The following is a 20,373-nucleotide window of genomic DNA, read 5'->3' as shown; positions in this document are numbered from 1 at the left end:
TGACTTTCTGATATCGCTAACTTATTGGCGTCCAGAGCCTCTGCGTAGAAGAGGAGCAGCAACAAGCACCAGTTTGGCTCACATGCACCCCCTTCAGGGCGGCACGGTACTGTCTGCCTCAACTTGTGCCTTTTCACTGCGGTTTTATGTCTGATCAAGTATGTCATACACAACAACAACATTTATTTATATAGCACATTTTCATACAAAAAATGTAGCTCAAAGTTCTTTACATAATGAAGAATAGAAAAATAAGAGACACAGTAAGAAAATAAAATAAGTCAACATTAATTAACATAGAATAAGAGTAAGGTCCAATGGCCAGGGGGGACAGAAAAAACAAAAAAAAAACACCCCAGACGGCCGGAGAAAAAAAATAAAATCTGCAGGGATTCCAGGCCATGAGACCGCCCAGTCCCCTCTGGGCAATCTACCTAACATAAATGAAACAGTCCTCTTTGTATTTATGGTTTTCACGGAAGGATTTGATGATGATGATGATGATCACGTGGACTTCTGGCTTTTAGTCCATCAATGCTGGGGCATCATGGTGCTTTGAGTAGGTTGGTGGTGGCACAGGCCGCCACCACAGAGAAACCGGAAAAACAATCAGAAGAGAGAGTAGGGGTCAGTACGGATTTTAGAGCCAGCATGAATAGTTATTATGATGAATTGAACATACAGAGTATCAGTATTAAGATAAAGTGAAGTTATAAAAAGGCCATGTTAAAGTAATGTAATTCATTAAAGATCGTAGCTAGACTGTGAAAAGTCAGGGTGTATAATAAATGTGTGTGCAAACATTATATTGGCGACCTACAGAGACACAGCAACAGGTACGCGTCAATTGCCTGCATCAACCCTGTGTGTGAAGGAGAGCGCAGTCCTAGGTGAGGTGAGGCTCAAGTAGCAAATTTTGACTATAAAAATTATCAAAATTATTGGAATCGTACAGAAAAGTAATTTATAGCACAGACCAGTGGACAGGTTTATTTGATGTTATTATTATTAGGTTTTTTTTTTTACTTATGATGACAGGGGAGGTGCCTCCCCTGACCGCATGTTCCTGGTAGTTTGACTACTAGTGCAGGGGTGCGAGGTGGCATTTGAGGAAATGTGACAAAAAGTATTCACCAAAATTGAGTGAGGTGCGTTGTCTGACTTTATTGTGGTGCAATCGGTGTCTTGCAGTGTGGCCTCGTTTTATTAGTTAGTGTTCCTATTCTGTGATATGAGAAGAATTCAGCATTGCACAGCAATTGTCACCTGTGAGTGGGGCACAGAAATGTGTGGTCTCACGGGTTCTCCTTGCTGTGGTCGGTGTGTTCCTAAAGGGAAATAACTTTTTTTTAAGATAATGGAATTTGGACCTTGCAATGATCTGTAGGTCTGAAGGTCTAGTATTGATTTATGTATAAGCCATGATCATGAAATAGAATTGATTTCAATGTTTGACATTTTTTGTCAAGGGTGGACGAGGGGTTTCTGAATGGGATGCAACACCTGCACTCAGACCATCTTTCCTGCTGGCGGTCCTGGCAGTAGCGCCACAATATTAACTGTGTGGCACGTCTGTTTTTGAACTCCCTTGCAGGTATTATCTGGGGATAAAGCTCGTGGACTGGTTGACACACTGGCACCTGCTGCTTTACAAGGGTCTCCAGTCCCTCAAACCCCTCAACTGTTGATCGTGTGACATTTTTCTCGCAGCGCCTGATGTTATGTGGGACACCCCAATAACCCCAATCAGTCGAGTGTCTAAGCTTAACAGGGGACACACTTACTAGATTATTGAGATTTATAAAGGTAAACTGTTCAGTTTATGTGTGAATGTTCTGCACTGGGTTTAAAAACATTTATTTTGAGTTCAATTTGTTCACCAGCAGTACTCTTATATGATTCAATTTGTGGTTCAGAAATGAGAAATTTGACGACTTCATAATCAAATGTGATACTGGTTTTGTAGAGGATGTGAACATAAATCAAACATTTTTTAGAGGTGCAGGGCACCACTGACCTAGTGGCCAAGTCGCTGACCAGTAAACTGCAAGGTTGTCCATTCAGTCCCCACCACTGATATACATGTGATACTCAGTAAGTCACTTTACTGAATTGTTGGTATGTGGTAAAAGTTGTACTGAGGATCTGCCCATCGATGCATTATTAATCCCATATAATCCAGGTCATTTTAGCATCAGATGCAGGGCAGGAGCCAGCATTAGTTTATGTGGCAGTTACATTGTAGGGCAGATTTATACCCACACCTCCCCAGTGTGTGCTTATAACATTACAATTTAAAACTGCCAGTTAGCCTATCAAACACATTTACGAGATACAGGAAAAAAAACGAGAAAATACAGATGGACTTTGGGAGAACGAGCAAACGGCACACAGGAGGTTCTAAGCTAAAATCTGGACAATCACTTGGCTGCTAAAAGGCAACAGGACCAACTACAGCATCACCAAGTTGTATTATCTATACTAATAAAAGGCAAAGCCCTCACTGACTGACTGACTCATCACTAATTCTCCAACTTCCTGTGTAGGTAGAAGGCTGAAATTTGGCAGGCTTATTTCTTACAGCTTACTTACAAAAGTTAAGCAGGTTTCATTTCGAAATTCTACACGCAACGGTCATAACGGTCGACACCGTCCGCCATGTTGAACTTTCTTATTTATGGCCCCATCTTCACAAAATTTGGTAGGCGGCTTCCCTGCGCTAACCAAAACCGATGTACGTACTTATTTCGGTGGTATGATGCCACTGTCGGCCGCCATATTTAATTTTCCAAACGTCACTAATTCTCCAACTTCCCATGTAGGTAGAAGGCTGAAATTTGGTACTTATTTTGGTGGTATGATGCCACTGTCGGCCGCCATATTGAACTTTTCAACAGTCTTTGTTACTTATGTGCCCATCTTCAAGAAATTTGGTACGCGGGTTCCCAACGCTAACTGAATCCTACTTACGTACATATATACGTCTATAGCCTGCATCTCGGTCACCGTGTGAGGCGGCGTTGGGTCCCCCATTCCAACGCCTCCCACGTTGTTGGCTGCCTTTCTATATAAGGCCGTCCGTCGCTCCAGTCTCTACATTCCCTTCCTTGCTTCGCCACGGATTCACGTCTCCCTGCTGATAACTACAGCCTTTTTATTTAATCCACGGCTTCTCCGCTGTTTTATTGTTCATTTATTACGATTATAGTTATTGTGTAGGTATTTTAGACTTACTGTACATTGTTCAGATACCCATTTCCTTTATCATTCCAACCATACCCGCATTAACATGTCTATCGAGGTGATCACCATCGATCAAACAACTGTCACTTACCGAGTGGTTTCCATGCCCGGAGATGGCACCTACCTTTTCCATTCTCTTTGTTACATATTGCACGGCCACATCAGGCTCACTCTTGATATCCGGAGGAACATTGTGTCTTATGTATTGAATGACTGGGACAGGTTCAAGGTGTGGACTGATGACGGTACAGGAGATAATTATACTACACAGGAGCACTAGAAGAGTGAAATGCTTAAGCCCTTCACCTATGCATCTGCATGTGAGTTGATGGCTGTCGCTGAATTGTTCGGTTATCGCTTTAAGTGTACCGAAATGGCCAAATATTTTACACCTTTGGACAACCGCCAATGCCTCTTAAACATCTTAGATTCACAGGTGACAATTTCAGTAGTGGACACTTTGATGTTTATGAATGTTTAAACTCTCAAAAGCTGGATGTGAAGTTATCGATGAAACTGGTTGTATACTTACAACACTTGACAGATGCCAAATGTCACTTCAACACAAGTCCTGCAAATACTGTCATAATTGAAACAAATCATGAAACTCAAACCGATTATGACAGCAGCAATCCAAGCTGTGAGATTTGAAACAAGATTACTGTTCACATGGCCAACTGTACGTTGCATGCTCAAGAGTAAGCTCAGCACACAGCTTGGTCATATTACGACCGGAGGGCCGAACTCACAATGTGGTATACAAAGAGATCCTTAACAAATAATTATTGGTATATTTTCCCTCAGTTTAAAAAGGTTTAATTTTCTTCTACTTTTAGGGCAGTACTTTGCCGCTGCGAAGCGCGGGTATTTTGCTAGTGTATTATACTTGTGACTTCTAGATCATCAAAAAAACTAAGGTAACTAAATACAAATTTCTCACTGAATTGTTCCTAAATGTTCTCATGTTATCCTTGTGACCCGACATTTGCGCGATAGACATATGCGCGCCAACAAAATAGCGCCGATTAAAACACGCCGACAAAATTGCGAAAGTTTCATTAAATATGAATTTCTAGCTTAAAGCATATATAATGATCTTTATTTTAGAAGTCACTATTATGAGACGCGGCATGCCATCAGCACGGCACGCAGATAGTCCTTAAGATCACGCCCTGCATATGTAGGAAGAATTGCAGCAAGGGCGTCCCACTCTCTTGGCCTCTCTCGCGATTTTGTCGGCGCGCATTTGTCGAAAACCAGTTAGCGGGTTTGTCAGTGCTCATTTGTCTGTCGCTGTTTTGTCGGGGCGCATATGCCTATCGCGCTTTTGTCGGTGAACCTGTTATCCTCTTTTAGCATATGAAGTGAGACACCAAAATAACCAGATTCATGAAAAAAAATTTTTTTTTTGATGAATTCCAGCATTCTAAACATTGTCACCTTCCCTATACTCCCCCTACTGGTCTCTACACTGCGCCATACGTATCTTCCATTGATTTGAAACAGTGCTGGAAGCCTTCTTGCTTGAGGCTCTTCAACAGGCTTGCCATTTCTGTCTTCATCTATTGAAGAAAAATGTGTTCCCGTCAGGTCACTTTTGATTTTCAGGAACAAGTAAAAATCACAAGGAGCCAAATCGGGCGAATAGGGAGGATGATCGAGGACAGGAATGTTTTTGTCAGTCAAAAATTGCTTTATGGAGAAAGCATTGTGTGCGGGAGTGTTGTCTTGGTGAAGCTCCCACCCTCTGAATGTTGAACGTCTTCCAAGTTTTCTTGTCTTCCTTAAAACGTTTGTGCCATTCAAAAACGTTTGTGCGAGACAAACCGTTATAACCGTACACTGTTTTTATCATTTCATAAGGTTCTGTGGCCACTTAGTTCAATTTCAGAGGAAATTTGATGTTGATTTGCCATTTGATTTTTGTTTTTTAACTTGTGTAGCAATTATTGTACAAATGCTGACTGGGCTATTCACAAGATATACCTAGTCGGTCAGCGGTCTGAGAGGGCATGTAGGAGGGGATATAGTTCTATGATTTACGTTCGGCCGACCTCCAGACGGTTTTCGAAGAAAGCTCAAAGCCGAGTCTATTTATTTTTGTGTCATCAACTCATATGTTTGGATATTTTGTTCCAGAGAACTTTTGTGTGCTGTGTGGAAAGTTACAACATACAGTATGCAAAGAATATTTATAAATAAACCTTATTTATTAGAAGGGAATGATTTTGGAATGTTCCCATAACATCTTGATGGGGTTCAGAGTAGGGCTTTGGCTTGCCCATTCCAGAACCCTCCATTTGTTTTCTTTTCAGCCATTCCTTGGTGGATTTACTGGTATGTTTAAGGCCATTGTCAAGTTTCAAAGTCCACTTTCGGTGGAGGTTTAATCTTCTAATAGATGGACTCAAATTGTCTTCAAGCACCCTCTGGTATAATGAAGAATTCAAAGTGGATTGTATGATGGTGAGCTGCTGAGGCCCCAATGCAGCTAAGCAATCCCCAAATCTTAAAATGTTTTCACAGTCTTGCTTTACAGTTGGTATCGGGTTCTCCTGGTCAAATGCTGTCTTTCATTTTTGCCAAATATGTCTTATTGTACTGTGGCCAAATAACTTTGCCTTGTGTGTCCAGAGCATGTTGTTTCAGATGTGCCCAGTCTTTGCCTAGGTGTACATGGGCAAATTTTAGTCTCGCTCTGATGTTCTTTCTGGGCAGCAAAGGTTTCCTCCCATGTCGGTCTTAACTTGTGCAGCCTCTTCTTAATGGTACACTCGTGCCTTTGACATCAACAGTGCCAAGAGCTACCTGTAGGCCCTGAGGTGAAGTTCTGGTATTCTTGGAGGCTTCTTTCATCATCTTTCCTTCTGCTCTGAGGCTGAACTTGCAGCATGGCCTGGAAATATTCTTGCTTTAAACCTTCTATACTTTTAGATGATCTTCTGAACTGTGGAAGGGTTGATTCCTAGTCGTTCAGAGCTTGAATTAAATCCCTTCCCATACTCATAGTCTTCTGTAACCTTCATTCTGGAGGCCTCAGATGGCTCTTTTGATCTCAGCATGGTGATAACACACAGAGAAAAGAACAAAGCAGCCTGAATGTCTGAGGTTTAAATTAGATAGGGTCAGACAAGATCCTCTCTAATGATGTTCTAATTATTTGCACCTGTTTTATGTCCTTTTGATAGACTGGTGTCCCATCTTGGCTAGTGCCCTTTACTTCCAGGAAAAGAATTAATGGTGTAGATAGCTATTGTGCAAAACGCCATGATGATAGCACTGTGTTGTAAAAAAGTGTAGACTGCAGTTGGTGGTTATAAAATAAGAAATGTTAAATGTATCTGGTACTTTGTTTTTTTTTTATATTTCCACTGTTTTAATCAGTATGTGCATAATCAACATAATGTATAAGGTGCCTGGCCTGAGAGAGACTTTCACATTTGATGGACTTGTCACCTCTGAGTAGCCGTAAATAGAGTTGTTATTCACAATTGATTTTTTCTTCTTCTAACAACCGTGAACTGATAGGATTTTCCTGATGCATATATTTTAAAATCCTATTTTTCCTTCTTTATTCTCGTTTTTCAGAGATTCGCTCACCATCCCACATGAGTGGACTGAACCGTTCTGCCTCACTGAGCTGCACGGAGCGTTCAGAATCCATGTCAATCAGTGGCAGTAATAATCAGCTCAACAATGTGGTGTCCCAGCAGTACGTTCCTGACTTTTGTGTGCGGGCGTTAACAGATCTGCAGTATGTCAAGGTAATATTTGCCCCTTTTACTTTACAGCACATCATTTATTGTTTACTGACATTTACCAAAATGCAGTGGCCAGATGAGATTTTAGTATGGATATTACGGTTGTTTGCTGCCCTCTAGTGCACACATCAAGGATTGGATTTGTGTTTATTTATATCCTATACAGTATTATACAGGGCTATTGAAAATGAAAGAGCAGATTTCAAAAATGTATTTCAAACAAACTAAATAAGACAGAAACATATTCTTCAAATCACTGGATAGAGAAAAGTTCAAAGTTTGGTCCTCTGGTCCTTGAGGTTGCATGCGCTCGACATAAGCACCATGTGTGGTGTGACATCAACACACACAAGTCAACTGGTCCCAAGTTACTGAATTCCTCAATTCAGTGTCTCAAATCTTGAAGATTAGCGGGCATAGGTGGAACAAACACCCTTTCTTTAATGTACCCCCATAGATAAAATTCGCAGAGGGAGTAAGACCTATAGACTTGGGGGGGCTATAGACGATGAGCAAGATCTTGTTGTCCACCTCTTCCAATCTTATTGTCCTGGAATCATGTCGTTCAGGTAACACCGGACCTTCCAAGTGGAAATGAGGTGGGGCACCATCTTGCATGAAAATGAAGTCATTCAAATCTTCTTGAAGTTGGGGAAACAACCAGTTTTGTAGCATGTCTAGGTATGAAAATCCAGTCACAGTTTGCTCCGCAAAAAAGAAATGTCCATAAACTTTGCTTGCAGAAATGGCACAAAACACATTTACCTTCGGTGATTCTCTTTCATGTTGGATGACTACGCAAGGGTTTTCATACCCCCAAATTCTAACATTGTTGTGATTAAACTTACCAGAGAGATGGAAAGTTGATTCCGAAAAAAAATTAATCGTTCGGGGGTAAATTGTCCTTTTCCATATCCTCAAGAATTGCAGTGCAAAATTCAAACCTTTTTTCATGGTTGTCAGGATGCAATGCCTGCACTAATTGCAACTTGTAAAGCTTCATATGCAGATGCTGTCTAAGAACACGCCATACCATTGTTTGAGGAATTCCAAGTTCAGTGCTTGACTGTGATTTGGATTTCCTAGGGCTGTGTTCAAACACACCTCAGATACGCTCGACATTTTCATCTGACGGGCGTGAATGACCAGTGCTTTTACAGTTGCATATGCATATGCAACCTTCTACAAGTTTTTTTTTAATAAGTGAACTATGGCCGGCCGTTCATCCTGGCCAATACCCCCACGCCGCTAGATGGAGTCCTTCCGGTAGCATGGAGGCGCCCCAAATTCCAGCAGGGCATCATGGATATTGGAGTTTTCCTTCACAGCCCTGCTGGATACCATGGGGGCCACAAGGGGACGCTGCAGGAAGGCTCAGAGACTTGTATTTGCCCTATAACCCGGAAGTATGTCCTGGTCACAGGGACAGAGGAAATGACGTACTTCCGGGATGAAGAAAAGAGGACTTTTTGTCTAACCCTGAAGTGATCATGGGGAATCATGGACTGAGGGATGAAACACTTCCGGGTTGAGCAGTATAAAGGATTGTAGGAAACCCCAGACAAGTGAGCTGAGCTGGGTGGCAGGGTGGCAACGCGTCTGGGAGAGAGGAGGATTATTGTTATTTTGTTTATTATTTATGAGAATTGTGGAGTGGAGGGTGCTTTGTGCACATTATTATTATAAAAGAAATAATTATTGGACTTTTACCTGGTGTCTGACGTATTGTCTGAGGGTTCAAGGGAGCGATAGCGCCCCAATCTGTCCCAAATGCTACTCATAAATTTGCTTATGACAAGGCGGCTGTTTGTTGAACTGTCGGCGGAATTCACGTTGCACTTGAACAGTGGACTGACACTTCACAAATTACATCATGCAAAACGATTTCTCGTGTGGCGTTGTTGCCATTTTACTATAAACGAGAAACGGCGCTCGGTGGCTTTCCCTGGTACTTTTAGGCGGGCTTTTAAACTTTGAACTTTCCTCTATCCAGTGATGTGCGGAATGTGTTTCTGTCTTATACAGTTTGTTTGAAATACATTTTTAAAATCTGCTCTTTCATTTTGAACAGCCTGGTCTGTACTGTACTATGCAATCAGAAAGTATTCAGACCACTTCACTTTTTTTCACATTTTGTTATGTTGCAGCCTTGTGCTAAAACCATTTAAGTTTGTTTACCTCCTCAAGCAACACTCAGTATCCCACAGTGACAAAGCAAAAATAGGATTTTAAAATATTTTACAAATGGATTGAAAAGCTGAAATAACACATTGACACAAGTATTCAGACCCTTGCTATGATACTTGATCATCTCTGAGCTGTTTCTACACCTTGTTAGGAGTCCACCAGTGGTTTATCCCATCTCCATAGTGTTGAAATTATGTAGTTGTTCAGACTGATTAGGAAAGCAACACACACCTGACTGACAGTATGTATCGGTGCAAAAAACACTCCATGAGGCCAAAAGAATTGCCTACACAACTCGGAGTCAAAGCACAGATGTGGAGGAGACTGTAAGAATAGTTCTGAAAGCGCCCAAGAGCATATTGACCTCCATAATTCTCAAATGGAAAAAAATGTAGGTTGAGTCATGGTTGTTCCAGTGGTGGTGACCAAGAACAACCTGATGGGTAATCTGGCTGAGCTCCAGGTGACCTTCATGGAGATGGGACAACCATCACTGCTACACTCCACAGATCTGGGCCTTATTGCACAGTGGCCGAAGGGAAGTCTCACCTCATTAAAAGACAATTGAAAGCTCACTTAGCGTTTGCAAAAAGGCACCTAAAGGACTCTTAAACTGTAAGAAACGAGATTCTCTGGTGAGTTGAAACCAAGACTGAACTGTTTGTCCTCAGTTCTGAGCATTGCACCGAGGGGGAAACCTGGCACTGCTCACCACCTGTGTAATACCATTCCAGCGGTAAAGGAAGGTGGTGGCAGCATCATGTTGTGAGATTATTTTTCAAAAACAGTGCCTGGAAAACTAATTGCAGTCAAGGGAAATCTGAATGGAGCCAAGAATAGAGATATCTTTAGTGGAAGCGTGGTGCAGTGTACTCCGGATCAAACGTTCACCTCCTAACAGCACGATAACCCTATCATGAAGCAAAGACAACATGGCAGTGGATTAGGGACAACTCTGGGAATGTTGGTGAGTGACCCAGCTAGAGATCTTACTTGAATCCATTCAAACAGGTTTGGGGAGACCTGAAACCAGTTGTCCACCGACAGTCTCCAACCAACATGACAGAGCTGGAGAGGATCTGTAGAGTAGAATGGCAAAAATTTGAGATGTATCGATGTGCAGAACCACAAACACCATGTCTCACCACAGGTCTGCACCAGCTGTTGCAGGGTCAGATATGACATCACCACATGGTTAGACCAGGAGTTTGGTAATAAACGTTTATAGGTTGTTACAAATCAAAATGATTGACACGCTAACCATGCCAAACCTTAACAAAACTAGTCCCCAACATTAACCAACCCCTATTTTAGACCGTAGGTGAGGTAATTTTAAAATTTTATAATTGTAGATGGGCGGCACGGTGGCGCAGTGGTAGCGCTGCTGCCTCGCAGTTAGGAGACCCGGGTTCGCTTCCCGGGTCCTCCCTGCGTGGAGTTTGCATGTTCTCCCTGTGTCTGCGTGGGTTTCCTCCCACATTCCAAAGACATGCAGGTTAGGTGGATTGGCGATTCTAAATTGGCCCTAGTGTGTGTTTGTGTGTGTCCTGCGGTGGGTTGGCACCCTGCCCAGGATTGGTTCCTGCCTTGTGCCCTGTGTTGGCTGGGATTGGCTCCAGCAGACCCCCGTGACCCTGTATTCGGATTCAGCAGGTTTGAAAATGGATGGATGGATGGATAATTGTAGATAAGGGTCTATTTTAAAATTATTTATGGGGGGTATTTAAATACTATATGGCTTTTATAGGGATAAGTGGTGTGCCGGGGAAGTATGGTAGAAGTACTATACGTCGGAGGTGTACCAGTGCCTTGGTGTGCCTCAATTTTGGGGTACACCTCAATCTCCATTAACCCAACTTAACCATTTATCCTACATGTTAATCATAGGAACCCCTAACCTTAACTTCAATCCTATAACTGCTGGCTTTGCAGTATTAAATGTATGAAAAATCCCCAAATCCAGATGTGTGAAGTTTATGGTGTCAGATCCAAGAAGACTTTAGGTTGGAATATGTGCTGAGGGGGCATCAACAAAGTACTGAGTAAAAAGTCTGAATACTTGTGTCAGTGGGATTCTTAAAAAATATGCAAAACCTTCTAATGTCCTGTTTTTGTTTTATCATTCTGGGGTATTAGGGGTTGTTTGATAAGGGAAATAAAATAATTTAAATGATTTTAGCATACGGCTGCAACATAACAAAATGTGAAAAAATGTAGGGGTTTGAATAGTCAGGCAGTCAGTATCTAACCCGCTATATCCTAACACAGGGTCACGGGGGGTCTGCTGGAGCCAATCCCAGCCAGCACAGGGCGCAAGGCAGGAACAAATCCTGGGCAGGGTGCCAGCCCACCGCAGGACACACCCTCACACCAAGCACACACCAGGGACAATTTAGGATCGCCAATGCACCTAACCTGGATGTCTTTGGTCTGTGGGAGGAAACCCATGCAGACACGGGGAGAACATGCAAATTCCACGCAGGGAGAACCCGGGAAGTGAACCCGAGTCTCCTAACTGTGAGGCAGCAGCGCTATGGCAATGTCAGCTTTTATTAATATAAAGGCAAAAATCAAGATGAACCATGTTAGACCTTTTCTTTTAGCATTTAATAAAACCAGTAAAATCTTTGTAAAAAAAATAAAAATAATAAAAGGATAATTTTTACTAGTACATTTAGAGTTTTTTATATATATGACGGGGAACCCAAAAATTCACAGAATTAGTCAATAGCATGGGTGTAGGACAAACTTATCTATGCCTACAGTTTTGTTAATCTGTGTGCCAAGTGGCATTATGCAAAGATGATTGAGATGTGCGTTTCTGGCTTTTATTATGCAGTCACACAGGTGACTTCGGCAGTTTTTTCCTACAAGTCATAAAAAGCAGTTCAGGACATTGAACATCAAGACAACAAAGATCACCTTTTTTTTTTATAACATTAACGGACTTATTAATAAAGAGGTTATGAGTGATCAATCTGTTAATCCGCAACATTACACTAAACCGTTAAGTAATCTGTCAGAAAGCATTAGGAAGAAACTGTCTGAAGCAGCGGCACCCATAAAACTGAATTTTGCACCATGACATGTACCTACACATACCACCTTATCAGTCAAGGAGTTTTTGACCAAGTACATTGTAGTTGTTGTTTTACACCCCCCTTATTCAGCAGATCTCACTTCACTTTTTTTTTTCTTCCCCATAATTAAAGTCTGAAGGGAAGACTACTATGCTACTGTTTTGAAGTTCAGTAATAAATCGTAGGAGACACAGTAATAAAAGAAAAGGTTACGTTTCCAGGAATGAAAGATGGGTTGGGATAAGGACTGAAATGGACTTTCTCTAAATTGTATAATAACTGTTTTTTTTTTTTTTTTTATTATAACAATTACAGGTATTTTTGGGCCCCCTTATTTGATTAAATACCAAATTCCAAATTTTAACAAACGTTATTTTTTTCTCATTCACTTTAAATAAAATTGGTCATTCCTTTAGGGTTTCTCTAAAGGTTTATTGTTTACATAGTGCAGACATAATCATTGATCACAAATACCCAGTGAAAGATATTATTGTTGAAAGGGACAGATCACGAGAGGGACTTAAAAGAATTTTCAGAGGCATTACATTTATCAATAAACACTGAAGACCACCATTAAGAAGCTGTGTAAATATTGCACCAATGCAACATTTTAAGGATCAGGGTGTTTTTCCAAAACTGAAGACCAAGTAAAGAGAAAGCTCATCAGGGAGGCAATCATTAGGCTAATGAAAATCGTAGAGGCAGCAACTAGGGGCTTATGGTTAACGACCATTTCATGTGTTCTCTTCAGGTTAAGTTTCTAAATAACAGTCCCAAGATGATGTCAGTTGGCCAGGGTGGGCAGAAACCTGCTGTAGGGGTTCCAGGCCAAAAGACCACCAAGCTCCCACTAGGCATTCTGCCTAACATAAAAGTGCTTTAACTTTTTTTTTTTTTTTTTTAAGGCTTAGAGTATTTGACACAGTGGGTCTCATGGCATGTTGAGGTACCCGCTTTCATTTAAACATTCAAACATCACAGGACTTCAAGCAGGTGTTGGTGGTGCAGAACACCACCACAGAAGAACCAGAAAAGAAAACAAGAGAAAAATAAAGATTAATAAAGATTGCTGGTTCAGTGAAGAGTCTGATAATTCTATGCATATCTAGTTTATTAAGGGCATAACTAAATTATAGTTATGAGAAGGCCACATTCACCAACTGGGTGGTTTGGAGTTTTTTTAATTGATCTACAGAGTTAGCATGGTGTACCTCTATTAGTAAAGTATTCCAGATTGTTGATGCATAACAGCAAAAGTCCCACCTCACCTCACGCCTGACTTACAAAACCTACTGAGGAAGTCCTAGACACTCTCAGTCCAGTTTAACAATATAATCTCAAGCATGGACGGCACGGTGACGCAGTGGGCAGTGCTGCTGCCTCTCATTTAGGAGACCCGGGTTCGCTTCCCGGGTCCTCCCTGCGTGGAGTTTTCATGTTCTCTCCATGTCTGCGTGGATTTCCTCCCACAGTCCAAAGACATGCAGGTTAGGTGCATTGGCGATCCTAAATTGTCCCTAGTGTGTGTGTGTGTGTGTGTGTGTGTGTGTGTGTGCCCTACCCGGGGTTTGTTTCCTGCCTTGTGCCCTGTGTTGGCTGGGATTGGCTCCAGCAGACCCCTGTGACCCTGTAGTTAGGATATAGTGGGTTGGATAATGGATGGTTGGATCTCAAGCATGTCCAGGGCCTTCTCCTAATGGACCCTGACTTGTGCACTTCTCATGGAGGTAAGTGCAAAGATGGCATTGTGAATACATACCCAATCCACCTCAACTGGCTCCTCGTAAGCATTTCTACTTATCCAAAACTGAAGACCAGGTAAAGAGAAAGCTCATCGGTAGGCTAACGTAGAGGCAGCAACTAGGGGCTTATTGTTAACAACCATTTAGTGTGTTCTCTTCACGTTGGGATAAGAATCCGCATCTCCAAATCTGGGGCCGTTGTCCTCTTCCAGAAAACTGTGGTGTTCTTCAGGCGAAGGCAGCACTTAATCTGTTCTGGAGCTCAGCTCCTGTACCTCTGATTTTGAGCCTTCTGTGCTCCATGACCTCTAAATGCACTCTGGGACCCCAAAACCTTGCAAAATCGTTTATCTTTTAATTTTTAGCAGGTTTAAATAAGCAAAGTTTATTACTCTAAAGACTTTAAACTTTAGCATTACGCCTAATGAAGCCATCTGCTTCCACTTTGACTTTAAAAGATCTTTTCTTTCTGCTTATCACTGTCATTAAAAGCCAAGTCACTCCACTGTGATTCAATGTTGTGTAACAATAAAACATGACAACTTCCCAAGGGGCCGTGTGAGAAAGTCTGCCCTGAATAATTTGACGTTATAGCGTCGTGTCATCTAATCGTGTTTAGTGATCTATTTTGTCCTGATGCACTTGCCGTACTTTGCATCTTTAAGTAGGAGCGCCTTGTCAGCTTGCATTGTTTTTACTTGGCGCATGTTGCGTGCGTTAATGGTTAACGGTAAGTATGTACAGAGTTCAAAGAAAACAAGCGATTACGAGGTCTATCATGTTTATCTTTAGTTATGTATTGCCTTTCAAATGAGAAGTCAAGCAAAATGAACCTTTTATTGGCTAACTAAAAAGATTACAACATGCAAGCTTTTGAGGCAACTCAGGCCCCTTCTTCAGGCGAAGATGTTAATTCTTTTTTTTTGTCTACTAGATAACTCGACAGCAGTACCAGAATGGACTCATCGCCTCTAGACTGGACAGCACACCACAGTCCCCCGAGAGCACACACACTAAACTGGATGCTGCTGGCATATTGACTGACAGGCTGGAGAATGGCCCAGATGAGACCACCAGCCTGCTCAATGAACAGAACTGTGTGAGCCGACGGTCAAATCACAGTACGCACACAGAAAGTACAATCTGAGAATGACTTCGGCAGGGCCTCAAGCAGACCAAACCGGTGCTTCTTTTTCTCCAGCTCATGAGTTGAATGGAGGGTGAGCCCCAGAAGGTGCCCTACTACGGTTAAAGGGGTTGCAGGGTTTAATCTCTCGTGAACACTCCCAAGCGCCTGGATGCTTTTAAAAGACTAATGACTTTCTGCTTCAGGCTCTGCAGACTTCTTTCACAGCAATAATCTCCCATGTAACCACCCTCATTTTGAATTTCCCTTGCGTCTATGTGAGCGGTTAAGGATCTACAGGATGGATGAGGCTCAGACACAGGTCCACCCATGTGCTGACTTGGGACACAAATTGCATTTGCTCTACCTTTGCATGTCTTTCTTTCTTGGGTTTTTATGAAAACGTCTGCATCCATTTCCTGAAGTTGTTGAGATACCATTTGCAAGTCACAGAATCACCAGCCTAGTATTCTGCTACCAGGGCAGGTTTTCCAAATACTGTGAAATCCAATAGGTACTTGGTGCACCAAAGACGGGACTTGGCGTGTTGCAGGCTTGCACATATGTTGTCTTCCAGAATAATAGTAAGTTGTCCACGTGGGTTAGCATCTCTAAATGCAATAGGTAGTTTAAAGCCAATTTAGGAATGGAGAACAGAAAAGAAAGCAATGTTGTGGATTCAGTGAGGCGTGGGCTTGTTTTTATTAAGAGATATAGTCGTGTGGCTCCCCCCTGCTGTTTTGATGCTAACGTCTTCCCATGCCCACCATCTGTCATCAGTGTCCTCTCTCGTGTGTAGACGTTTTACTTCACCACATCTCTATGAGACGAGATGCTTTGGATTGACAACACTGGTGATGCTGCCCTCTTCACGTACATCAGTAGGGCTACGACATATCTCCATTTAAGATGGTTTACCCCCCAACACTGTCTCCTCGTACTCAGTAAGTCAACTTTGGGTTGTTTTTTTTTTTCTTTCTCCTGACTTCTTGCTCATCTCCTTGCACTTTTGGATGTGATTGCTGGATGGAATGGAAGAAAAGCGCTTGAGACCTAAGACTCGGGACTGACCCCGAAATGAATGGGTCAGCGACAGATACTTTGAAAGAAGAGATCATCAAAAGAATCAAGTGATGGCATCACCAAGTGTCCTCCCTTCGCCGTAATGTACTTGAGGGACGAAACTGTAAAAGTTCTATTAAGTGGGTATCCATACGTGTCATATCTCGGTGCCAGTCTTCTTGTATCAGAGGCTCGGGCGGAGCGGGGGACGCAATCAGCCTGAGACCATCCGTTCCACGGTGTTCCATCATGAAGGTGTCTGGGGGAAGAGCGCTGCTGCTTGACAGTATCTGAGCACACCTTCCAACTGAACTGAAGGGCGACGCTGAAATACGAAGTGAGGTGGGCCGGGGTTACATTTACCAGTGTAATAATAAAGGGATGCGGGAGAAAAGCTTTAGAATGCTTCTACAAACCTGTAGAGCTTATGGAATATTTAAGCTGCTGAAGTAAAGAGGACTTGTTTGTGAGGTGCTGAAGTTATCCCTTTGGCATTTCAAAGTGCAGATTTTAATAGAGAAATGATATTTATTTTGCAAAAGATTTAATTTGTATATTTTTGTGGTCATTCATCCCAGGAACACTTTGATATATGTGTGTTTGTGTGTGTGTGTGTGTGTGTTTTTTTTTTTGTGTCTAGTCTCTTGCTCCGTTATAAAATACTGTATTATTATTATTAATATTCCTCTGTTCCGTTCTGGTATCTGTATGTGTGAACGTGGCGGGAGATGTTCTCTCTTTTTCCTAACTGCACTCTTGACTCCTCAGTGCTGCTCTAAAGCCGCAGCAGTTTCTCCACTCTTTTATTTTGTAGACTACAACTCTCGGCAAGTTGTTATCCTGTGAGGAAAGTGGAAGGAAGTGATTGATGATCTCAGGTACATGCTCTTCCACCGCTTTCTTCTCAGGATCGGTTTCCTGTTTTAATTTTTTTTTTTTTTTGCACGTAGAACACACACACTCGTATGCATCACCCCTCTGTCGTGCACAAGTGTTCAGTTTGTTTTAGGGGTTCACAAATACGCATAATGGGACAACCAAACGTGGAGGCGTGCAGAAGGTGGAGCCATTTTGGGATTTCTCTGATTAGTTAATGTAACGTGCTGCAAGGTTTGACATTCAGTATTCCAGATAATTACGTGGTGACTGACTGCCTGCCTGACTACAGGTACGCTGTGCACTGTCTTTATTGTGTTTTCCGAGTGCAAAAGTACGATTTTGTGTGCTTTGCTGAACGGTTACTTGCTGTACTCACTAATTATGTTACGACAGTGCAAGCTAAGAAGTTATGCAGCCAGTACTGCCCTTTAAACAGAGACAATGGCTGTAAATTCTCACCTAAATTCTAAAAAAACGAGGTTTCCTACACACTAGTCTCCCCATCAGTCGGGTTTGTGACCAGTGCTGCCGAGTCGTTTGTCGGACAGAGGGGTCCGTGTCTTTTGTGTTTGTTATTTTTCTCTGGATCTCTGTATTCGAATATATTTTGGCTAAGAGTGTAGCCTACTGTAATTCAGATATCTTTTTGCAGGGATTGAAGTGGAGCAGTGGTGTCCAAGCGATTATTTTCTTACAACTTTTAATTTTAAAAGGTTTATATATTTAAAAAAAAAAGGGAGACAATCATCCAGTACCTTTCATTGTCTATCTGGACACATGTTGCAGAATATAAATTATTTATGGACTGCAGCTAAAAGTTGAAAGTTGCTACATGGCCCAGTAATGAAAGGCCGGTTATCTGGGCAGGGCACGGCGGGCAGCATTGCACCCCCCTGCCCGTTAGGTCTGCTTCATGAAGCGCTCCAGATACCAAGGGCAGTAACGTTCACTTGTTTGCACCTTTGCTTATTTAAATCCAAGCAGCTTCCTTTCATATCTTCCCTCCTGCTTGCCAGTCTTAATGGCGTTCAAAGTGAGATTCTCCAGTTTTGTTCCCTGCTTTTATCCCCCATCAATCGGTTCAGGTGGGTGTTTTGCAAATTAGAGGAAGTTTACAAAATGAAAGTAGGGGCTGTGGGTTTGGGGGCAGGCGACCATTGCCTTGTTTGTGGTCACAGAATTTTTATTTTTTTTTTTTTTTGCACAGCATCTGAGAAACTGGCACTCCAGGGAGGGTAACTGAGGTGACCAACGGCACTTTCTCCTAGTCGGACTTTCATTCCCCAGTCAGGCTTTGTCTTGTGCTAAAATATCGAAACCATTTGTACGCATTTTTCCCCCCATTCTTTCCTGTTAAAAAAGTAATGTTTATTGTTGTTAATTTCCACAAACATGAAAACAAATCGGCTTGTATTTTTATCTGTTATTTTTAGGAATAGTTGCTCCATACTGTTTTCTACTTCAAAATGGATTTGCGTGACAATCGCATTTTTCAGTTTTGTATTTTTTTTTTTTATTCTATTTGAAGTGTCAATATACTGGCCTATAATTCTGTTGCATGCGTTAAAATAATGTGTACATACTGTTTTTTAATTTGTGTCTTAAAGAGTTTGGGAGAAACACAAGAATAATAAACATGAGCTATATTTCTCTAATAATTATTTATTTGCTGCCTTTGACTGTCTGCTTTATCAGTATCCTCTTTTTATTTGTTATAGTGTGGGTCCATGCAGTCTGAGGCTAGAGATCTGCACTGGCAATCGGAAGGTTGCCGGTTCCAATCCCGTAAATGCCAATAGGGACTCTGCTCTGCTGGGCCCTTGAGCAAGGCCCTCAACCTGCAATTGCTGAGTGCTTTGAGTAGTAAGAAAAGCGCTATATAAATGCAAAGAATTGTTATATTGCTTCTTTTGTGGCGTATTTTATACCTTGTAGTCTGTAAATGCTCAACAGCTACTTTATTAGATACGGCTGCTTGTTACTGCCTGCTCATCGGTCGTGAGGCTGCAGTGCATACACACATGGCTAAGAGGTTTAGTTGTCCTTCGACTAAATACATTGGTCTGCACCAAAATCCTCCCACGCAAAAAAATGTGTTTATCTATCTATCTATCTATCTATCTACCTACAGTGGTGTGAAAAACTATTTGCCCCCTTCCTGATTTCTTATTCTTTTGCATGTTTGTCACACAAAATGTTTCTGATCATCAAACACATTTAACCATTAGTCAAATATAACACAAGTAAACACAAAATGCAGTTTTTAAATGATGGTTTTTATTATTTAGGGAGAAAAAAAATCCAAACCTACATGGCCCTGTGTGAAAAAGTAATTGCCCCCTTGTAGAGTAGATAGAGTGGTGTGAATATCTATCTATCTATCTATCTATCTATCTATCTATCTATCTATCTATCTATCTATCTATCTATCTATCTATCTATCTATCTATCTATCTATCCATTTTCTCTCATGCTTTAAATCAGGCTTATTTTAAAACCTACATATATATGTTTGGTAGCATTTTTTTCAGAATTTTTTCATTCTTTTCAGAATTGATTTTCATTCGGATATGATGTTGTTAGATTTTTCAGATTCTTATTCCATTTTTAAATTCTAAACTAAAATTTCAAGAGCTCATGTCCCAAGAGACGAGGCTTTGTGCCAAGAGATGTAACCACTCCCGGGGCCGGAAATGAAAGACAAAGAGTAGGACAGCTGCTGTACAGGCTACTAAATGTTCAAAGCACCATGCGACATGCAGATCATTCGGCACAGCAGCTGTAGCAGAGGCAGGATTCCAGCAGCTGATCGAGCAAAGAAGAGGTAAGAAAAAAACTTTGTTTCCCATTGTATCACCGTTTAAGAGGAGTGACCGTATCTCCTTGGGGTGTATTTAGCCCCCCTCTTTACCACACGAGCTGTAGAGATGCAAAGTGGCTGGCACATAGTACAGGCCTGGGGGGGTTGCCGAGCGAAGTGAGCAGGGGGCAAACCCCCTAGTTTGTTTATAAAAGAACAGAAGTTGTGCCAAAGTGCGGTACAATAAAGCATTAAAATAAACAGTTCTAACAGTCATACAGAAACCGGTTAATAAATAATAACGAATTAAAACCATCCTCGACCAACCCATTATACAGGGTGGTCCAGATCTAATTATGCAGATCCAGATCATCTGGATGACTTGATTTATGTGAGGACGATTCCAGTTTGGCGCGAAGGCGATTCTTCATGTCGTCAGTTCACACACTTCTCGATGGTCTGGGATTTTTCAGGTGATTCTCTATGTAGATAG

General features: G+C 41.7%; 1 protein-coding gene across 2 annotated transcripts in view; it reads left to right on the top strand.

Moving 5' to 3' along the window:
- LOC120538812 (metal transporter CNNM4-like) overlaps window positions 1–18,745 on the top strand; it is a 119,711-nt gene extending 100,966 nt beyond the window's left edge. For both annotated transcript variants that reach the window (XM_039768297.1, XM_039768296.1), the window contains 2 exons: window positions 6,832–7,007; window positions 14,948–18,745. In XM_039768297.1, coding sequence (XP_039624231.1) covers window positions 6,832–7,007; window positions 14,948–15,160 — 389 coding nt within the window. In that variant the 3' untranslated portion in view covers window positions 15,161–18,745. The remainder of the gene's footprint in view (window positions 1–6,831; window positions 7,008–14,947) is intronic.
- The last annotated feature ends 1,628 nt before the right edge of the window (window positions 18,746–20,373 follow it).

The sequence above is a fragment of the Polypterus senegalus genome, chromosome 11 (genome assembly GCF_016835505.1).
Source record: "Polypterus senegalus isolate Bchr_013 chromosome 11, ASM1683550v1, whole genome shotgun sequence".
In the NCBI taxonomy this organism is placed as follows: Eukaryota; Metazoa; Chordata; class Cladistia; order Polypteriformes; family Polypteridae; genus Polypterus; species Polypterus senegalus.
This window is presented reverse-complemented; position numbering and strand designations above follow the sequence as displayed.